Below are 18,499 nucleotides of genomic sequence, written 5' to 3'. Positions count from 1 at the left end.
CAACTCATAAAAGCTGAGTGGGGACAGCTGGAGAAGAGGAGCACGGACATTTGCATTTCACAGGTGAAGGATGAGAGCGGCGAGAGGGTTCCGCTGGTCAGAATAATGCAGCGAACTTCCTGACGGAGCAACTCCTGCATGCTGAAGCCCGGAGAAAAACACCAGTAGCTCAGCACGTTCCCTTGAAAACATACACATGCCATTTAAATCTTTTATACAGCTTCGGTATACATGTTTAATGTGCAAAATTTTAAAAATTCGTTATTCCTATGCATTCAAGGAAGGGTTGCATGATATTGGAAAATATGTATATTGGTTTGGAATATGAATAGCTTGAACAGATCTATTTGGAAATAATTCACTCATTTAGACTGATTGGAATGATTTGTAGGAGAGTGAATGATGCATAAAGTATTACAAAGAAATTACAAGCATAGATAAATACAAGAGTAAGGATATAACAGTATTCAGGTTTGGATATGTAATAATCAAATCTAAAATAACAATGTATAGTCTTCATTGTGTATAAAATTGAATTAAATAAATCCAATTGCAATTTCTTGTGCCTGAATACTTAAAAGAGGTGGTCCAGAGTGTATTTTTAAGGCTTGGTTGTGTTTGTAAGATGCAAAGCAATGTGTGCTCATGCTTCACTTGTAGAAATATATATATATATATTAGGGCTGTCAAATGATTAAAAAAATTTACGTAATTAATCACATTTTTTTTCCTAAGTATTTATGATTAATCATGAAACCCGGTGTTATGCTAATAACAAACAAACAAACAAAAATTATTTCCATGTTGGATTCTAAGGGTACTTTCACACTAGCACTTTTGGTCTGCACCCGATTTCGTTTGACGTCATAGTACGGTACGGTTTAGCTAGTGTGAACGTGTCTTCTGAGCTCGGGTGCGCACCCGTGAACCGTACCCGAGTCCGCCTGAAAGAGGTGGTCTGGGGTACGGTTCATGTGAACTCTGGTACGGTTCTGGTACTTTTGATGTGAATGCAATTGTACCAAATCACGGAAGTGAACCACCAACTATACAACAAACTATCGTTTTCATAACGTTTGTTCGTTCGTGTATGTGTGTGTGTCACGTTTCGTACCTTGGTGACACGCGCTGGACTGAGCCAAGGCAAACACAGTGATGCACAGTGATGTCTGCTTGTCTCCTCCAAAAACAGCTTTTTGCAGCAGATGGACGCGAGTCGCTTTCTGTATGTCCCAAACCAAAAGCTTCAGTTAAAGCAGCATGACCGCGATGTGCGGAAGTCTTTCCATTTCAGCGCTTGCTGAACAGACAACGCGCGCAGTACAGCGGACCCGGAGAGCGAGGGATCCCTTCAGACTCATTAACAAGCATGATCGCGTTCACCAAATTTACTTAAACTAAGCGTTCTAAAGTATGTCTGTATTTTACAAGCAAGGATTCTGACACAGCAACGTAAAGCAGACACTTAATGGAAGTTGCGTGTAGGGGGAAACACGTCAAACTTATGAAATGTGAGGGCTCATGGAAGTAGCCTAAAGGCAGAGAATAGGGCGGCTATCTTTGACAGCTTTCGACTTCATCTGCCACTTTCACTACAGTACATTTACATGGACACCAATTCTCCGCTTCTAATATTATTATACTAATTACGTGAAAAGTTCAACTATGAAAAGCTATGCTCTAGAACATGTGCTCAAATTAGGTGAAGCTCCCATATGAAAACAATTCAGAAATTTCACACCTTGTTTCTTAATCGAAGAGGAAGCCCAAACATCCGTGATCTGCTTCTTCTTGAAGTTGCTGTTGTCTGGATGAATGTGGACCTGATATGAGACAGAGTCAGAAATCTCACACAAACTAAATAAGTGAGTGAATAAGTGAATACTGGCCTGACAAACATAATATGTAACATTATAATAACATTATTCACATTTTTGAATTTTTTCAAATTTTTTGTTTTACGTTTCTGAATTAAGACTTTTTCAAGGCTGTTTATTTGAATGTAATGTATTTTTTATTTAGTGCCATGTCAGCAACCAAGGCTATCTTCATGGCAGGAATCTTTCAACAATAAATATACAATTTAAAAATCAACAAACAAAATAAAACATAAATTAAATAAGATTTTTTGTGTTAATACATGATAAAAATTCTAAAATCTTTTCGGGTGTTACTTTGTCAAAAATGTCCTTAAAAGAGTTCATTTCATAAAAAGTCCTTCTGGAATCAGTAAAAGCAGGACAGTCCAGTAAAATATGTTTTACAGTAAGATGAGTTTTGCAATACAAACACTGAGTAGGGTTTTCACCTTGGAGCAAAAAACCATGTGTTATTCTCGTATGCCCAATACGACATCTGGTAAAAACTACTTGATCAAATCGATTCTTAAAATGTCTTAAAATTCTGTGTGAAACTTCAGGTTGGATTTCATGTAATTTATTGTTTTCTAATGCATCCCATTCCTTTTGCCACTTGTTTAAAATGTAAGCGTTGATAAAAGGTTTCATCTCTGACGGAGGAATTTGGCATTTGTTCACTACTTGCTTCAAAGCATCTTTAGCAGCTGCATCAGCTCGCTCATTGCTTAAAAGTCTGACATGTCCTGGAACCCAGCAAAAAATGATGTGATAAAACTGATTTTGTAGTTGGTGAACTTTAGTTAAAATATTGCTGTTTATTTGATGTTAAAAAAAATAAATGCTATTTACAATATTTTTAATTAAATATTAGTTTATTAAACTGATTTTTTATTTATTACGTAATTTATTTTGTTTTCCTTTAATAGCAAAACTAAATGTCCAACAGCCGTTACTCCAGTCCAGTTTCATATGCCAGTCAGTTTAATAATTTACAATTTTTTCTGTTATGCTATTGTGATTCTCAAAAAAAAATATTATAAGTATTTTTTATTATTATAAAAACACTGCTGCCTAATATTTGTGAGACTTTTCTTCAAATATGTGTTAATGAATAGAAAGTAAATTTTAAACAAAATATGTCGATTCTTTTAATGCATTTACTTTTACATTTGACCAGTTTAGTAAATACTTACAGAATAAAATCCTAATTCTAAATCCCAAAGTCCTAATTAAAGAAAAATGACTAAAATAAATAAATAAAATGTTATATTCCACAGATGTGTGTTTATGGATCTAGAAAACAGCTGCATAAAGGAACCACATTAATGAATCAGCACCTCATAGTGATTATGGACAACAACAGACTCAATATTATTTGATTTTTCTACAATCAAATAAAATGTTTATTTACTTCGCCTTAGACCTGATAGCTTCAGACAACTACATGTAGCAACATAGCAATGAAGATTTGATAAACATGGAAAATCAAACCTTGAACTCCTTTAAACTATTTCCAGTCTGTGATTTCTTGCTGCCCTCTGCAGGTTCAGCCACAAACACCAACTAATTCAGAATAGACCGACAAGAAAAATATTAAACAAACAAATAAACCCAGAAAATGGTCAAATCTTTAACATACAATGTCTGACCTGGATAATATCTGCCACTTTCTGAAGTCCACTAGTGTTCAAAAAGACACCAGGTCCTGAAAATTAGAATCAAAATAAGTCATACCTGACTCTTGATACCCCAACATGGAGGCAACAGCCTGTGTTAAAATCCCTGCCTTTTAATATAAATGTTAAAAAACTTGAACGTTTTTAAACAAATTTCATTATCTCTATTACTCTTAACATGGGGAGACATTAAAAATTAATTTAAAGTTCCAGCTAATATCACTTTGTTCTCGCCTATCGCTTTTAACCCTGAATACAGATTGATCTGAAATACATCATTTGTTTTTTAAATGTACTTCAATGAGTGTTCATGAACTAAATTATAAATTCATTAACAGAGTTTATCATACACCCGTTCATTTCAAAAAGATTTACACAAATGCATCAGTTCATTGTTAGGACTCTTTTTGGAAAAAGAATACACCATTTTCTACAAGGACTTTACGATAAAATTGATTTTTTCTCTGGAATTTTATTTGGTATATGGTGGAGTACAGAATGCACAAGGCTGGGGAAGGTTACAGAAAAAATCCTGCAGCTCTGAAAGTTACAATGACCACAATGGCCTCCATCATCCATAAGTGGATGATGTGGAAGAAACACCAGGGGCCTCATGTACGAAGACTTGCGTGGAAATCTTACTAAAACATTGCGTAGGCACAAAGCTGTAAATGTGCGTACGCAGAAAAAATTTCAGATGTATGAAACACTGCGTACGCCGAATCTCACGCATATTCTTTTGTACATTCGAATGAACGTGAAACTGAGCGCAACATGCACGAGTGCAAAACCCCTCCCTGCCTCCTCCCCCGTATGAATATGCTAATGACTATGCTAATGGCAAAACCCAACGAAAAAGCAATGGCAAAAGCAAGCAAAAAGAGAAACTTTGAACAGAATGTGAATTGGAAGTGCTGCTTTCGGAGGTAGACCGGAGAAAAGCGGTGTTATTTGCAAGTTTGTTCTCCGGAATTAACAACAAAAGAAAAAAATAGAGTGAGAGAGTTTAGCTGATGCGGTTAACATAGTTGGGTCTGAACATCGCACTGAGTGCATTAAAAAAAAAGACATAGTATGGTTTATATCTGTAAAATGTTGCAGGACGCTTAATAGTTTCAGTGGCGCTACTCGTTAGACGCATGTGATCATGAATTGATACGTTCGAGCATGAACTCGGCTCGAATCCAGCGTCTGATGAACTCTTTCTTGTTTTTTTTCCCCCGCTACATATCAGATTTTGCCAACTATTTATCACGAGAAAGACAAGTAGGAATCATCAATAAGTTCATATCAATAAGCATCATATTTTATTTGCACATTTATTGAATGGAAATGTTTCTGATTCACGCATGCAAATTCATCTTCAGATGGTGCCTTTATAGCAATGTGCGTGCGGTAGATCGCTCAGATTACATTGGGAAAACAGGCGACTGCTGCAAATTGTGCTTTAATGTTTGGCTGGTCAAATGTATGGTATGGAAACCTTATATACCTGCTGAACCCGTCTCATACAGCTGCCATTGCAAGGCTCAGACACTTTGTAGAGAGCAATTTAACACAACTGCCTCTAGGAGTCGCCAATGGAAACAAAACAGACACGCACAAAAAATGTGCGTACGCCTGCCAGAAAGCTGCCTTAAAGCTGCGCACATTCCCACGTTCAGTTCATTGTTAGTAAATCCAAACGTGAGCGATTCTGAGCGTGAAACCTGGCGTACGCAAAGTTTTTGTGCGTACGCAGCGTTGATACATGAGGCCCCAGGACTCTTCTTAGAGCTGGCTGACCATCTGAGTAATCTGGGGAAAAGGGCCTTAGACAGGGAGATGATCAATAACACAATGGTCACTCTGTCTAAGCTCCGGTGTTCTTCTGTGGAGAGAGAAGAACCTTAAAGAAGGACAACCATCTGTGCAGCAATCCACCAATCAGGCCTATATATTAGGTTGGCCAGACGGAGGCCACTCCCCACCTGGAATTTGCCAAAAGGCATCTGAAGGACTCTCAGACCATAAGAAACTAAATTCTCTGGTCTGATAAGACTAAAATGTAACTCTTTAGAGTGAATGCCAAGCACTACGTTTGGAGAAAACCAGGCACCACTCATCACCAGGCTAATACCATCCCAACAGTAAAGCATGTTGGTGGCAGCATAATGCTGTAGGGATGTCTTTCAGCAGCAGGAACTAGAAGAATAGTCAGGATAGAGGGAAAGATGAATGCAGCAATGCACAGAGACATCCTGAATTAAAACCTGCTACAGAGTGCTCTTGACTTCAGACTGGGGCGATGGTTCATCTTCCAGCAGGACAATGACCCAAAGCACACAACCAAAATATCAATGGCGTGTATTCACATCAACTCAGTGAATGTCCTTGAGTGGTCCAGATAGAGCCCAGCCCTAAATCCTATTGAACATCTCTGGAGAGATCTGAAAATGGCTGTTCCCATCCAACTTAATAGAGCTTGAGAGCTACTGCCAAGAGGAATGGGCAAAAATTCCCAAAGACGGGTGTGCCAAGCATGTGGCATCATATTCAAAAAGACTTGAGGCTGTAATTGTTGCCAAAGGTGCATCAACAAATTGATCAAAGGCTGTGAATACTTATGTGCATGAGATTTTTCAGGATTTTATTTTTAATAAATTTGCAACAATTTAAAAAAATCTTTCTTTACATTTTCATTATAAGATATTGTGTGTAGAATTTTGAGGAAATAAATGAATTTAATCCATTTTGGAATAAGGCTGTAACACAAAAAGTGAAGTGCTATGAATACTTTCCGGATGCACTGTATGTGCTGATGTACTAAATTTACCGATGAATGATTTAAAAAAAAAAAGGATCAACTTATAAAACAATGGATAAATACTCACTGCCAGCTAAATAGCCTGTGATCTGCTCCATGGCTTCAACAGTTTCTGTTTTAGTTTTAGAGTTCACATTAGCCATTTCAAAAAGCTCAAATATGAAGCTTTAAAAGAGGGAAAGAGAAAGAATTAGCATCTAAAAAAAAGGTATGACACAAATATATCAAACAAAGTCTCTTTTACGCTCACCTGCCAGGTTTGGTGATTCCTTGATTGTTTGCTGGCATCTCAAAATCATTAATGGCAGTTTCCAGATCCATCAAAATTTCTGTAAGATTATTTAGTTAGCTTACTGAAAGATGAATCCTAAATAACGTAATAAAATCTATATAATTTCTAAAGTGGAACCTACGTTTTACTTTTGCAATTGTGGTGATGTCCATTTTCAAACCTGTCAAATAATATGAGGTAAACAAGGTTTTTATCAGGGGTTATTTGTAAACAAGTATATAAAATGTCCAATATCCTAAAATAATTTACAAAACTAAAACAAATATTTAAGAAATAATGAAAACTTGATTGTCATTTCAAGTTAAACTAACCTGAATTGAGTGATTCCACATTAAAGTCTTCAGCAGAATCTGCTTTGCTGATGTCTGAGGCCTGCTCTCGCAGAAGTCGATCCACGGCCTCGATGGCAGAAATCAGGTCATGAGGCGTGAGGTCAAACGAGGTGGACTCTTCACACATCTTCTCCTGAAAAAAAACATTTAACCGTTAAAGAAAATCAAGTATAAGTACTGCATTGTTTCATATGATGAATTGCTAAAACAATATAAAGACACTTACGACATTATGAGCTTCGTCAAAAATAACCACAGCCCCTTTCAGCTCTATATTGTGTGCTCTTCGACTCTGTGGATCAACAAAAAACAGAATTTAAAAGTATATGCAATGAATGTGAAATGAATATGAAATAAAACATTATAATGGTACACTACTTTTCAAACTTTTGGTGGTTATTTTTTTAGAAAGAAAGTAATTGTTTCCTTTCAACAATGACTCGTTAAATGGAAATAAGTGACAATAACGTTTTAAAATAGTAAAATAAAAACAATTATCTATTTAATAGCATTGCAAATTGCTCTGGTATGTGTTCACAGTGTGTTTTCACTGCTGTGTGTGTGCACTTAAATTGGGTTAAAAGCAGAGCATAAATTCTAAATATGAATGAAGGCAGCATGGTGGCTTAGTGGTTAGCATTGTCGCCTCACAACAAGAAGTTCACTGGTTCAAGTCCTGGCTGGGCCAGTTGTCATTTCTGTGTGACACTTGCTTGATCTCCCTATGTTCGTGTGGGTTTCCTTTAGGTGCTCTGGTTTCCCCCTTATTCAAAAGCTATGCGGAACAGGTTAACTGAATAAACTAAATTGGCAGTAGTTTATGAGTGTTTGTGAATGTGTATGGGTGTTTCCCAGTACTGGGTTGCATCTGAAAGGGCATTCGCTGCATAAAGTATATGCTGGAAAGGTTGGTGGTTCATTCTGCTGTGGTGACCCCTATTAGATGGACGGACGGACGGACGGACGGACGGATGGACGGACAGACAGACAGACAGACAGACAGACAGACAGACAGACAGACAGACAGACAGACAGATAAATAGATAGATAGATCTAGATCATCTAATGAACCAACCAACCAACAAACAAACAAACCAACCAACGAACCACTGAACGAACCAGCAAACAAACGAACAAACCAAAGAAACAATGAACGAACCAACAAAACCAACAAACAAACGAACGAAATATACATATAATAGATTAGCAGTGCAACGGTTTTCCACATCGGTAAGCTATATGGATGCACTGATGTATCGCTATTGAATTCATTTAAAGCCATAAGCATATCGGCAATAATATAAATACAGTTCATACCTATGGTTATTTGATTACATGAAAGAAATTAGCTGCATGTCATTTGATTAATCCAATGCTCTTCTCTGAGCACAAAAATAAATTAGAATCTGTACAAAATATCAGACCTGAGTCCAATACGTACAAAATGTCAGATGTTTGATGGGAAAGCAGCTGGTGTGTGCTATCCTCAAGCGCAGGTACAAAACCTTTGGTTAGTTTGAGCTATAAACACCTTGGACAGTGAAAGCAACCAACTGCTTTTTAGTGCTTTCAGTAAAATAAACAATGTACATATAACTACAGCCCTGGATTTATTTGTTAAGTTTATTAATTAAATATATTTCATTATATGTCATATCAAAGTTATTGTTGTTAAGAAAATAACAAATAGCATGAAAAAAATCACCTTTAAAGACCTTTGTTATATTATAATTTCATCTTAACTTGTGCCTCTCTTAAAAGATTGCAAAGCTGAATGTTAAACAGATCCAATCCATTGTCATTAAAAGTAATTTAACTGAAAAAAGTAGTACTGTACAGTACTGCAATTTACCAATATCTGTGTTTAAATTGGCTGTAAGTTTTTTTTTTTTTCAAATCAGTATCGCCACAGATATTAGAAGCAACATGTGCATTACCACTTTACAATATTTCACATTATACAATATTCTCAATCAAATGGATGTAGTCTTCAAAAAACCCAACCCCAAACCTAACCGCTTTTGGTACACTTCTAAAGTGATGATATGAGGGTGAAAATGTCTTACCTTTGGGTCAAGCAGGTAGTTGTAGGGCATGAAGATGACATCAGCGTGTTGTTTGAGTGAGCGTGACAGGTAATATGGACAAACTCTATGAGAACAAACAGTCAAATCCATGACACCATTTACTCTCGCAAAGAAAACATTGGAATAAGAATGCTGCATCACCAGATTGAAGAACTGTTTAAATGCAACTATTTCTTTCATTGCAGCATCTCACCTTTGCTTTTTGCCTGTTTTTACAAGATCCTCCACATCCAGAATAGAATTCACAATCTCCTTGTCAGTGCTTTTCTCTAAAATTGAACAACAACAAAAAAAATTGTGAAAACAATCATATTTATTAGTAGCCTGTGCATTATCTCTTAAGAAAAATGTCTCAATGCTCTTCTGAAAGGTCACCAGTGTAAGCCACACACCATCGACATTGTTGTAGAAGATACAGGAACGGGACGAGACTTTTGCTCTGCACATGTGGACCTTAACATAAAACATAATGCCTTCATTATCATGGTGCAGAAATACTCTGATACGTGACTCTGGACAACAAAACCAGTCGTGATTCTCCTTTTATATTGAAATTTGACATTTATATATTTATACGAAAGCTGAATAAATAAGCATTCCATTGAAGTATGATTTAGGACAATATTTGGCTGAGATACAACTATCTATTTTTAAAATCTGGAATCTGAGAGTTAAAAAAAACTAAATACTTTAAAGTTGTCTTTAAATGTACCTAAGTGAGGTGCTTAGGAATGCACATTACTAATCAAAAGACACAGTTTTGATCTATTTATAGTAGGGAATTTACAAAACGTTTTCTTTTAACATGACCTTTCCTTAATATTCTAAATATTTTTGTCTAGTTTTGTGGTCCAGGGTAACATATTAAGAATCTATTGTCAAATATACTCACAGTGAGGTACTAATCATACCTTAATGTGATTACTTTCATGACGCATCACTTCCTGGTTTATGCAGAGCTGCTCTCTAGATCCCAAAACACAAATCTTTGGCCTACAATTAAAAAAAGCCAGGGATGAGCTGAGATAGAAATTTTGGTCAGTGAAAACAACAGACAAATCTTTATAATTGGAAGCCGATAACCACGATAATAATTAATTCCTGAGCCTGATTAAAAAAACAACAAGGAAATACATAGTAGAAAATTTTCAAAAGCTTTACTGCAGAATACAAGGACTCCAACATAAATTCTTCTAAAATGTGGGTTTTCTCAAAAAAAACTTGTTACATCATGAAGCATATTTCTGATATGAATCAACAAGCAAACATTCTTAATTTATTAGTAAATAATTATTTTTTTAATAATAGTAAAATAAGCATTAATTAGCCGATAACAATTTGGCCGCCAATATATCGTGCACCAAAAAATAAGAACAAAAAAGAGCAATTATTACTTTATAATAGTAAAATATTTATATTATTACCTATTAATATTAAGTAATATTAATCTATTTTTGTGAACAAAAAAATTACCAAAATAAAAAAAGTAAGCTAAACTAAGTCTAACTCAAATGTACAAGCTTAAACAAAAATATCAAGAAGTCCTATCAAGCAACTTTTTTTCCAACATTAATAGAAATAATTATTTCTTCAGAATCAAATCATCATAATAGAATGATGACAATTTAGCTTTGCCATCATATAAATAAATAAAAATGTTCAATTTGTTCAAATAGAAAACAGCTTTTTTAAATTGTAGTAATAATTTACATCGTTAATTTAAGATTTTCATTGTCTATATCAGGGGTGACCAAACTTTTTCTTATGAAGGGCCAAAAACCAAAGTGGATTGAGGGTAATGGGCTGAAGCTAAATTTAAATTTGCCATGTTAACTTCCTAATTTAATTATATTTAAAATGTAGATTTCTACACTTATAAATATAATACAATAAAGATATAAACATTCTTATGTATAACACCATAAAGTTCATTCATTTTTATTTACAAAATTTTTTTGTAGCTCATCAATTAAACAAACAAACATAAGGTTATGTTAAATTAGAAATTACAATCTCTGTTGAAGGCATTCACCCCAACCTTCCCCATTATTCTGCATCTCTTCTCAAATGGGATGGCGGGCCAAATCAAAGCTTACCATGGGCCCTGATGTATATGATCATGACAGACTGACAATAGAATATATTATAAAAATCTTATATTGACTGACCTGTATGATGTATTCTTCAGCTCATTTACAACTTGTGTTAACTGCGAATGAGTCCTGGAGGCATATATGATCTTGGGAATGTCAGTATAATAAGCTTGAAAGAAAGAAAGAAAAAAAATAAGGAAGGAAGGAAGAAAGAAAAAAAGAAAGAAAGAAAGAAAGAAAGAAAGAAAGAAAGAAAGAAAGAAAGTTAATAAAGACAGACAGAAAGAAAGAAAGTTAATAAAGACAGACAGATAGACAGAAATTAATAAAGAAAGATAGACAGACAGACAGACAGACAGGAAGGAAGGAAAGAAAGAAAGAAAGAAAGAAAGAAAGAAAGAAAGAAAGAAAGAAAGAAAGAAAGAAAGAAAGAAAGAAAGAAAGAAAGAAAGAAAGAAAGAAAGAAAGAAAGAAAGAAAATTAATAAAGACAGACAGACAGACAGAAATTAATAAAGAAAGACAGACAGACAGACAGACAGACAGGAAGGAAAGAAAGAAAGAAAGAAAGAAAGAAAGTTAATAAAGACAGACAGACAGATAGACAGACAGACAGACAGACAGACAGGAAAGAAAGAAAGAAAGAAAGAAAGAAAGAAAGAAAGAAAGAAAGAAAGAAAGAAAGAAAGAAAGAAAGAAAGAAAGAAAGAAAGGTGTGATTTAGCTTATGAATTCATCTCATCATTTATCCTTGAACACAAGATTTTACTAATGATAATAAAAATAAATTCATCAGTGTAGGTCAATACTTGGTGTGTCTCCATCAGTAGCTGCTGTTCCCCATGATGACATTGGTCTATCTGCAAACAGCTCCGCTCCACCCATTCTCTCTGTTATCTTGCGGGCAGAGATCGTGTCTTTGAAGTGGTCTCTCCATGCCAGCGTCGAACACAGAAGACAGAGCGTTTTACCTGTGCCAGTGGGACTTTCAAGGACACCATTGACTTTCTGGAAAAAGTGCAAGGATGTGTCAAAACTATTAATAAGCAATGAATGAATGGAACAATGTGACCTTACCGAAGACTTTTAAAATAGCACTGCATATGATTAAAGTGCTACAGCTTTCGCTTGATACACATTTGGAAATGTTTTATAAATTGCTTGAGCAAAGTGCAATTTGCATTTACTTTGTAAACCACTGATGACAATTCTCTGATATTTAAGACGTTTTTTGTGCATAGAATTAAATTTATATTTGTTTTTAGACAACACAATATCAATGGTTTAGTTTAGTTGAATAGCCTTACTTTTCATTTTACATAGCTAGTTACTCCAATCAACTGTCAAAGTAAAAAAAGACTATGTCTTCATTTTAATTTTTTTTTTATTAACATTATAGAATAAAACAAGTTTTATACTTATACCCGGTTTTGGGTTAATTACTATAAGAAAGTATATAATTACAATTGTATTTATATTACTTTTCTATTTACTTTATCTGAAAGTAAAAAAAAAAAGTGAAAGTTATTTATTAACTAATTAAATTTTTTAACTAAACATTAAACAGAAAATAGAAATTCAACTCTTAAGTAATTAAATTTGTTTTAGTATAGTTTTGTTTTTAAATAACACACAAAAGAAATGTGTTTGCTGCTTAAATAATGGCTGAAACAACAAAATTTCTGAGATTTCTTTGGGACAACTTAATTTTTTACAGTGCACTTACAATTTTATCAATATATCAAAAGATCAGATGCAAAAACCTCTAAATGTCATTCTAAACTTTTCTTCTAAAATGAGCATTTTTCTCAGGCTCTCGTAGGTAGGTTCAGTAAATTCCCTTTTATGTTGATGAATAGACTATTTTCATCATCTGTAAAGTGAGATCATTTAACATAGTAACAAAAGATTAAAAGAAAATTGGCACACTGCCACTTTGGCTCTCAAAAAGTTCTTTAATATCACATAACACAACGTTTCGACCTACATAGTCTTCATCAGGTAAAACAATACAAATTGGAGTACTCGAGAAATAGTGATACAGCTCTACACATCACACCTACAATCAATCACCCAAATCAGCCAAAAAGACAGTAAACAGGCACATAAGCTATACATACAACAATAAACATATGACAATATCAAATACATACATACCATTACAGAAATGATTAAAATACAAATACTCATTTTTTACTTCCTCAGAGACAGAGTATTTAGTGTATAAATATAGCGCATCACATCTGCAAAAAATAATCACATAAATCAACCACAACATCAGTGAACCAGAAGGAAAAAAATTGTATACACATATATTTAGTATACATCTGACAGAATGTCGAAAGTTTGTGTTTCAATGCATTAAAATGAACAGTGATAGCATTTCGTTGATCATTTAATTGTATATTAGTTCTGTTAAGCAATTCTTGTTTTTAAACACTGACTTGTTTTACTAACGTTAGCTAAACCACAAGGGAATTTATTCATTTAGATCACATTTTTGTACTGCATAAAATCACACCTTTAATCTTCAATTGCTTACCCGAATGAGGATGACTAAAAAAACATTTGTTTGTGAAGTTACACTTTGCGCATTGACCACATAATTACCTTAAGGAACTGAGAAAGGATTATCAGACCGTTCAGAACCTTGATCTGTTTATTTAACATAGGATGTTGAGAAAAAATGCTTGTTTTTAAAGGAAATTTCAAATGGCATTTAGAGGTTTTTGCATCTGAACTTTTCATGTGTTAAAATAACAAAGAAACATTTTTAAATAACCACAGCATATTTCGTACACATCACATACTAACATAAATTTCAAAACCATTTTATCGTTTCTTATGCATGTGCTGTCAGACAAATGGTTGAAAAACTGAGGTAATATACAAAATATTGTATTAAAATATATATTTAAAATGTTTAACCCTATAGTCATGAACTGATTCCTCAATTAACCTTTAAAGTATATGCAGTTTCGATAAATGATAAATGTTCTATACTTGACAAATATAATTATTCAGCAAAATTCTCAATAAAGTTGATTTATTTACACTGCTGAATTTATGTACAGTATTTAAGGCAAGTACATTATAAGTAACTACTTAAACTACCTAAAAATTAAATGTAATACATTACTTTTACAATAGAAATAAGATTTAATTACAGAAACTTATGACTTTGTAACTAATTACACCCAACACTGACACCTAATAAACACAGTCAATTCAGAGAAAGTGGAAATTTTCTAACCTTCTCTTCATTTATTTCCATACCTCCAACTTTAGATGAGTTTTAAGAAAGCAAACAAAATGTAGATATACAATTTTTACATCCTTAAACTTTCAAATTGCTAACTTATATGACTTAATTAACAGAATATTTCAATGACCATCTAGACCTGTAGGTGCAGTTAAATGAAGGATAATCAAGACAAGTGTTCTCACTTTCTGCAGGCACTCGATGACTTTGCTCATGTAGTCCTCCTGGCAGGGGTACGGGGTGAAGGGAAAGTCCACATTGATTCCTTTAAGTTTAATAACAGGCATTTTCTACTAAAACACACTGACAACATCTGAAAAAGTAACGCTAAATCACCCACTCTCAACGCTAAACCACAGCCCCTTAATAAAGCACGAATAAACAATCATTCGAATCAATTAGCTCTTTCTGTATAACATGGTGCAACGGTAAACGATGCACTAAACTTTCAACAATCAACATGTCAACTACAGTAGCGCGCCATTTGTTTTTCTCTTCTTCTTTTCTGCGTGTAGACTCGTGTCAAACCAAGATTATGCCGCCTCCTGCAGGCCAGGCTTGAAAGCTGGAAGCAGTAACTTCTAGGGATAGTTAACCCAAAAATCTAATCACTATTGTATTTACTCTCACTTAAGTGGTTAAAAAGGTTTAGTTATTTAAAAAAAATAAAAAAAATGCTTAAAGTAAAAAAACCCATTCATACACACACACACACACACACACACACACACACATACTTAAAAAGTTTATCTTGTGTCAAGTTTTTCTTTGTGAGAAATGCATAAACATTTTACTTAAACACTGAAAAAAAACTTCTGTAACTATAATTGCATTATATATATATATATATATATATATATATATATATATATATATATATATATATATATATATATATATATATATATATAGTTTTTCATAAGGTTTAAAAGGTTGGTTGTTGCTGTAAAGTATCCAAATGCTAATTTAGAGATGTTTTCCCCCTTTTATTTTCATATCACAACCATTTCTCACATCTAGAGCTTGCATGCTAATATATGAAATAATACAACATCAAAAAAAACAAACCATGGCAACAAAAAGGAATAAAGGGATAGTTAGAAAAATTAAAACTCTGTCATCATTTACTCACTCTTCACTTCAAACCTGACTTTCTGTTGAACACATGAGAAAATATTTTTAAGAAAGCTATAGAAACCAGTAGGTAAGTATTTGCTTTTACAGATTTTCAGCTTTAAAAATATCTTCTTCGATGTTCAGCAGAAGATCTAAAATCATAAAGGTTTGTTTTGTTAGGAATCCTGCCAGAATATGTTGAATTAAATTCATTACCGGACGGTAGTGTATTTGAGGGTTTTTTATTTCTTACATGCTCTTTGAATGGAAAAGATTCGGTTCACAATAAAACAAAAGCCAGAACAATTCCAGAAAGTCTGGAGCCCTTTTCTAAATGTTTAGTCTGAATTATTAGCCCCCCCTTGAATTATTATTTTTTTATATATTTTCTAAATTATGTTTAACAGAGCAAGGACATTTTCACAGTATGTCTGATAATATTTTTTTTCTTCTGAAGAAAGTCTTATTTGATTTATTTCGGCTAGAATAAAAGCAGTTTTAAATTTTTTAAAAACCATTTTAAGGTCAAAATTATTAGCCCGTTTAAGCTTTATTTTTTAATAGTCTACAGAATAAACCATCATTATAACTTGCCTAATAACCCTAACCTGCCTAGTTAACCTAATTACCCTATCAGTGTAAAAAAAAACAGGCCAATCAGAACAAAACACAGACTCTGACAATCCACACAATTGCATGGCCACAGCAGTTTGATTGGATACAATGTTTCTTAACGAGATTACAACAGTGATCACACCCCCACCCATTTTTAAAGTTTAGTTTGTATATTTACTACACTGTAAAAAAAAAATTATAACATATTTTCTTCTGAAGAAAGTCTTATTTGATTTATTTCAGCTAGAATAAAAGCAGTTATTAATTTTTTAAACACACTATTAGGGACAAAATTATTAGCCCCTTTAAGCTATATTTTTTAATAGTCTACAGAATAAACCATCGTTATAACTTGCCTAATAACCGTAACCTGCCTAGTTAACCTAATTAACCTAGTTAAGCCTTTAAATGTCTCTTTTAGCTGTATAAAAGTGTCTTGAAAAATATCTAGTTGAATATTATTTACTGTCACCATGGCAAAGATAAAATAAATCAGTTATGAGAAATGAGTTATTAAAACTATTATGTTTAGAAATGTGTTGAAAAAAATCTTCTTTCTGTCAAAGTGAAATTGGGGAAAAAATAAACAGGGGGGCTAATAATTCAGGGGGACTAATAATTCTGACTTCAACTGTATTTCTTAATTGCCTTTTTCTTTTATTTGTATAATTTATTTATTCTTTTGTTTGTTTGTTTTATTATTCTTATTTTTACATTATCTTATGTTTGTATATCTTTGTGTATATATATGGCATTTTAACTTTTATTTATATACTTTAGTGTATAATTATGATTTCCTGATAATTTCTTGTTTAGTAAATTGTATCAGTGCGTATATCTACATGCATCAATACTATGTGTGCTTTATTGTCTGACCTAAAATGAACCTTATAAAAAAGGAAAAGGTACTGCCCCATGACAGCTTCTGTTTCTTTATTTTTGAGAGTGTGCTGTACTAATAAACTTGAATAAAATTTAGTTTAATTTGCCAATCAAATAAATAACCTCCAAATGCTCAGAAAACATCCGGTGTCCATTCCTAAACAAGTCATGATAAATCAAAGGTTGTTGCTGACAAATTGAAAGTAACATTTTTTTATGAATCAGGAAAAAGAAAAAAAACAGACTTCAAAGTTCATTTAGAAGAGAAAAAAAACTCTATTAAAATGTATACTAATACATCTGCTACTGTTTTTAACCATCGAAATAACACATGAACATGTGCGTGTGAAAATATACGCTCCCACCGTAAAATTTGGCAGGAAGTATGAAGTGTTGTTTCCTCCTTGCAGTTCCCAGCATTGTAAGGCAGAAGTGTCTTCTGCAGCTCTTATTCAGGAGAAATGTATTTTCCGTTAAAGCAAAGATGGATTTCTCTTTACTGAAGTCTCTTTAAAGTTGAAGCCTGAATCAAACATTGTATTTAATGATGTTAAAAATTAAACACTCACCTGATAATGCATACAGGCAATAAAAAAAACAATAAATTGCACAATATAATGGTTATTTCCAATGGTTTTCAAAGCTTAAACTCAGAAGTGCTTTGCATTAATCTGTGAACACTAAATGTATATCACTGTCATAACTGCATAATAAGCATAACACTTTACAATAAGATCTTATTTGTTAAACTAATGAGGTAAAAGTAAAAAAAAAAATTTAGTAGTGATTTCCAAGATTATTTTCACTTGTATTACATTGCAGACATTATGAACACAACATATTCCATGTTTGTCTGGTCAACTTCATTTCATTTGTTAATATACATCCGGTCCTGTAATTGAGACAGATGAAACAAGTTGGGACAGAAGCAAATTAGGGCTAGTAATCAAGTAAATTTGTTAAATAATGATGTTATTTGATATAGGTGATGTCAACATGTGATTGTAATTATGATTTGTTACAAAAGCAGCATCCAAGAAAAGTCTAGTCCTTACCTCAAGCTGGTTTGCCACCCGCCATTAAACCAAGAAGAAGAAGAAGAAGAAGAAGAAGAAGAAGAAGAAGAAGAAGAAGAAGAAGAAGAAGAAGAAGTCTAGTCCTTAAAGAGCAAAGATGATCCAAAGATTGCCAGTTTGCCAACAAATATGTGAGAAAATTATTGAGATGTTTAAAAATAATGTTCCCCAAAGAAAGATAGATTGGCAATAGGATATTTCACCCTCAACAGTGCATAACATAATTAAAAGATTCATGAAATCAAGAATCAGATTAATTTCAGTGCATAAAGGACAAAGGTTAAGCCTAAAGTGATCTAACATGATCTCCATGCGTGATAACATCACATGAGCTCAGGATTACTTTTAAACCATCATGTACAACAAACCATATAGTTACACAAATACCAGTTAAAACATATTGT

The 18,499-nt window shown here is 33.4% G+C and overlaps 1 protein-coding gene across 3 annotated transcripts in view; it reads right to left on the bottom strand.

Annotated features, from left to right (window-relative positions):
- The window catches only part of rtel1 (regulator of telomere elongation helicase 1), a 46,379-nt gene extending 31,478 nt beyond the window's left edge, over nucleotides 1–14,901 (bottom strand). The window contains exons 1-16 of one of the 3 annotated variants that reach the window (XM_087272344.1): nucleotides 14,592–14,901; nucleotides 11,954–12,152; nucleotides 11,221–11,314; nucleotides 9,964–10,045; nucleotides 9,445–9,505; nucleotides 9,246–9,321; nucleotides 9,032–9,116; nucleotides 7,192–7,257; nucleotides 6,945–7,098; nucleotides 6,755–6,793; nucleotides 6,592–6,670; nucleotides 6,409–6,506; nucleotides 3,509–3,564; nucleotides 3,351–3,422; nucleotides 849–1,823; nucleotides 49–653 (exon numbers count right to left, since the gene is read on the bottom strand). In XM_087272344.1, coding sequence (XP_087128470.1) covers nucleotides 49–203 — 155 coding nt within the window. In that variant the 5' untranslated portion in view covers nucleotides 204–653; nucleotides 849–1,823; nucleotides 3,351–3,422; ... (11 more) ...; nucleotides 11,954–12,152; nucleotides 14,592–14,901. The remainder of the gene's footprint in view (nucleotides 1–48; nucleotides 654–848; nucleotides 1,824–3,350; nucleotides 3,423–3,508; nucleotides 3,565–6,408; nucleotides 6,507–6,591; nucleotides 6,671–6,754; nucleotides 6,794–6,944; nucleotides 7,099–7,191; nucleotides 7,258–9,031; nucleotides 9,117–9,245; nucleotides 9,322–9,444; nucleotides 9,506–9,963; nucleotides 10,046–11,220; nucleotides 11,315–11,953; nucleotides 12,153–14,591) is intronic. The other 2 variants (XM_087272343.1, NM_001013310.3) reach the window with 2 other exon arrangements.
- Nucleotides 14,902–18,499: the final 3,598 nt, after the last annotated feature.

Source organism: Danio rerio, chromosome 11 (assembly GCF_052040795.2).
Source record: "Danio rerio strain M-AB ecotype USA chromosome 11, GRCz13ab, whole genome shotgun sequence".
Taxonomy (NCBI): domain Eukaryota; kingdom Metazoa; phylum Chordata; class Actinopteri; order Cypriniformes; family Danionidae; genus Danio; species Danio rerio.
This window is presented reverse-complemented; position numbering and strand designations above follow the sequence as displayed.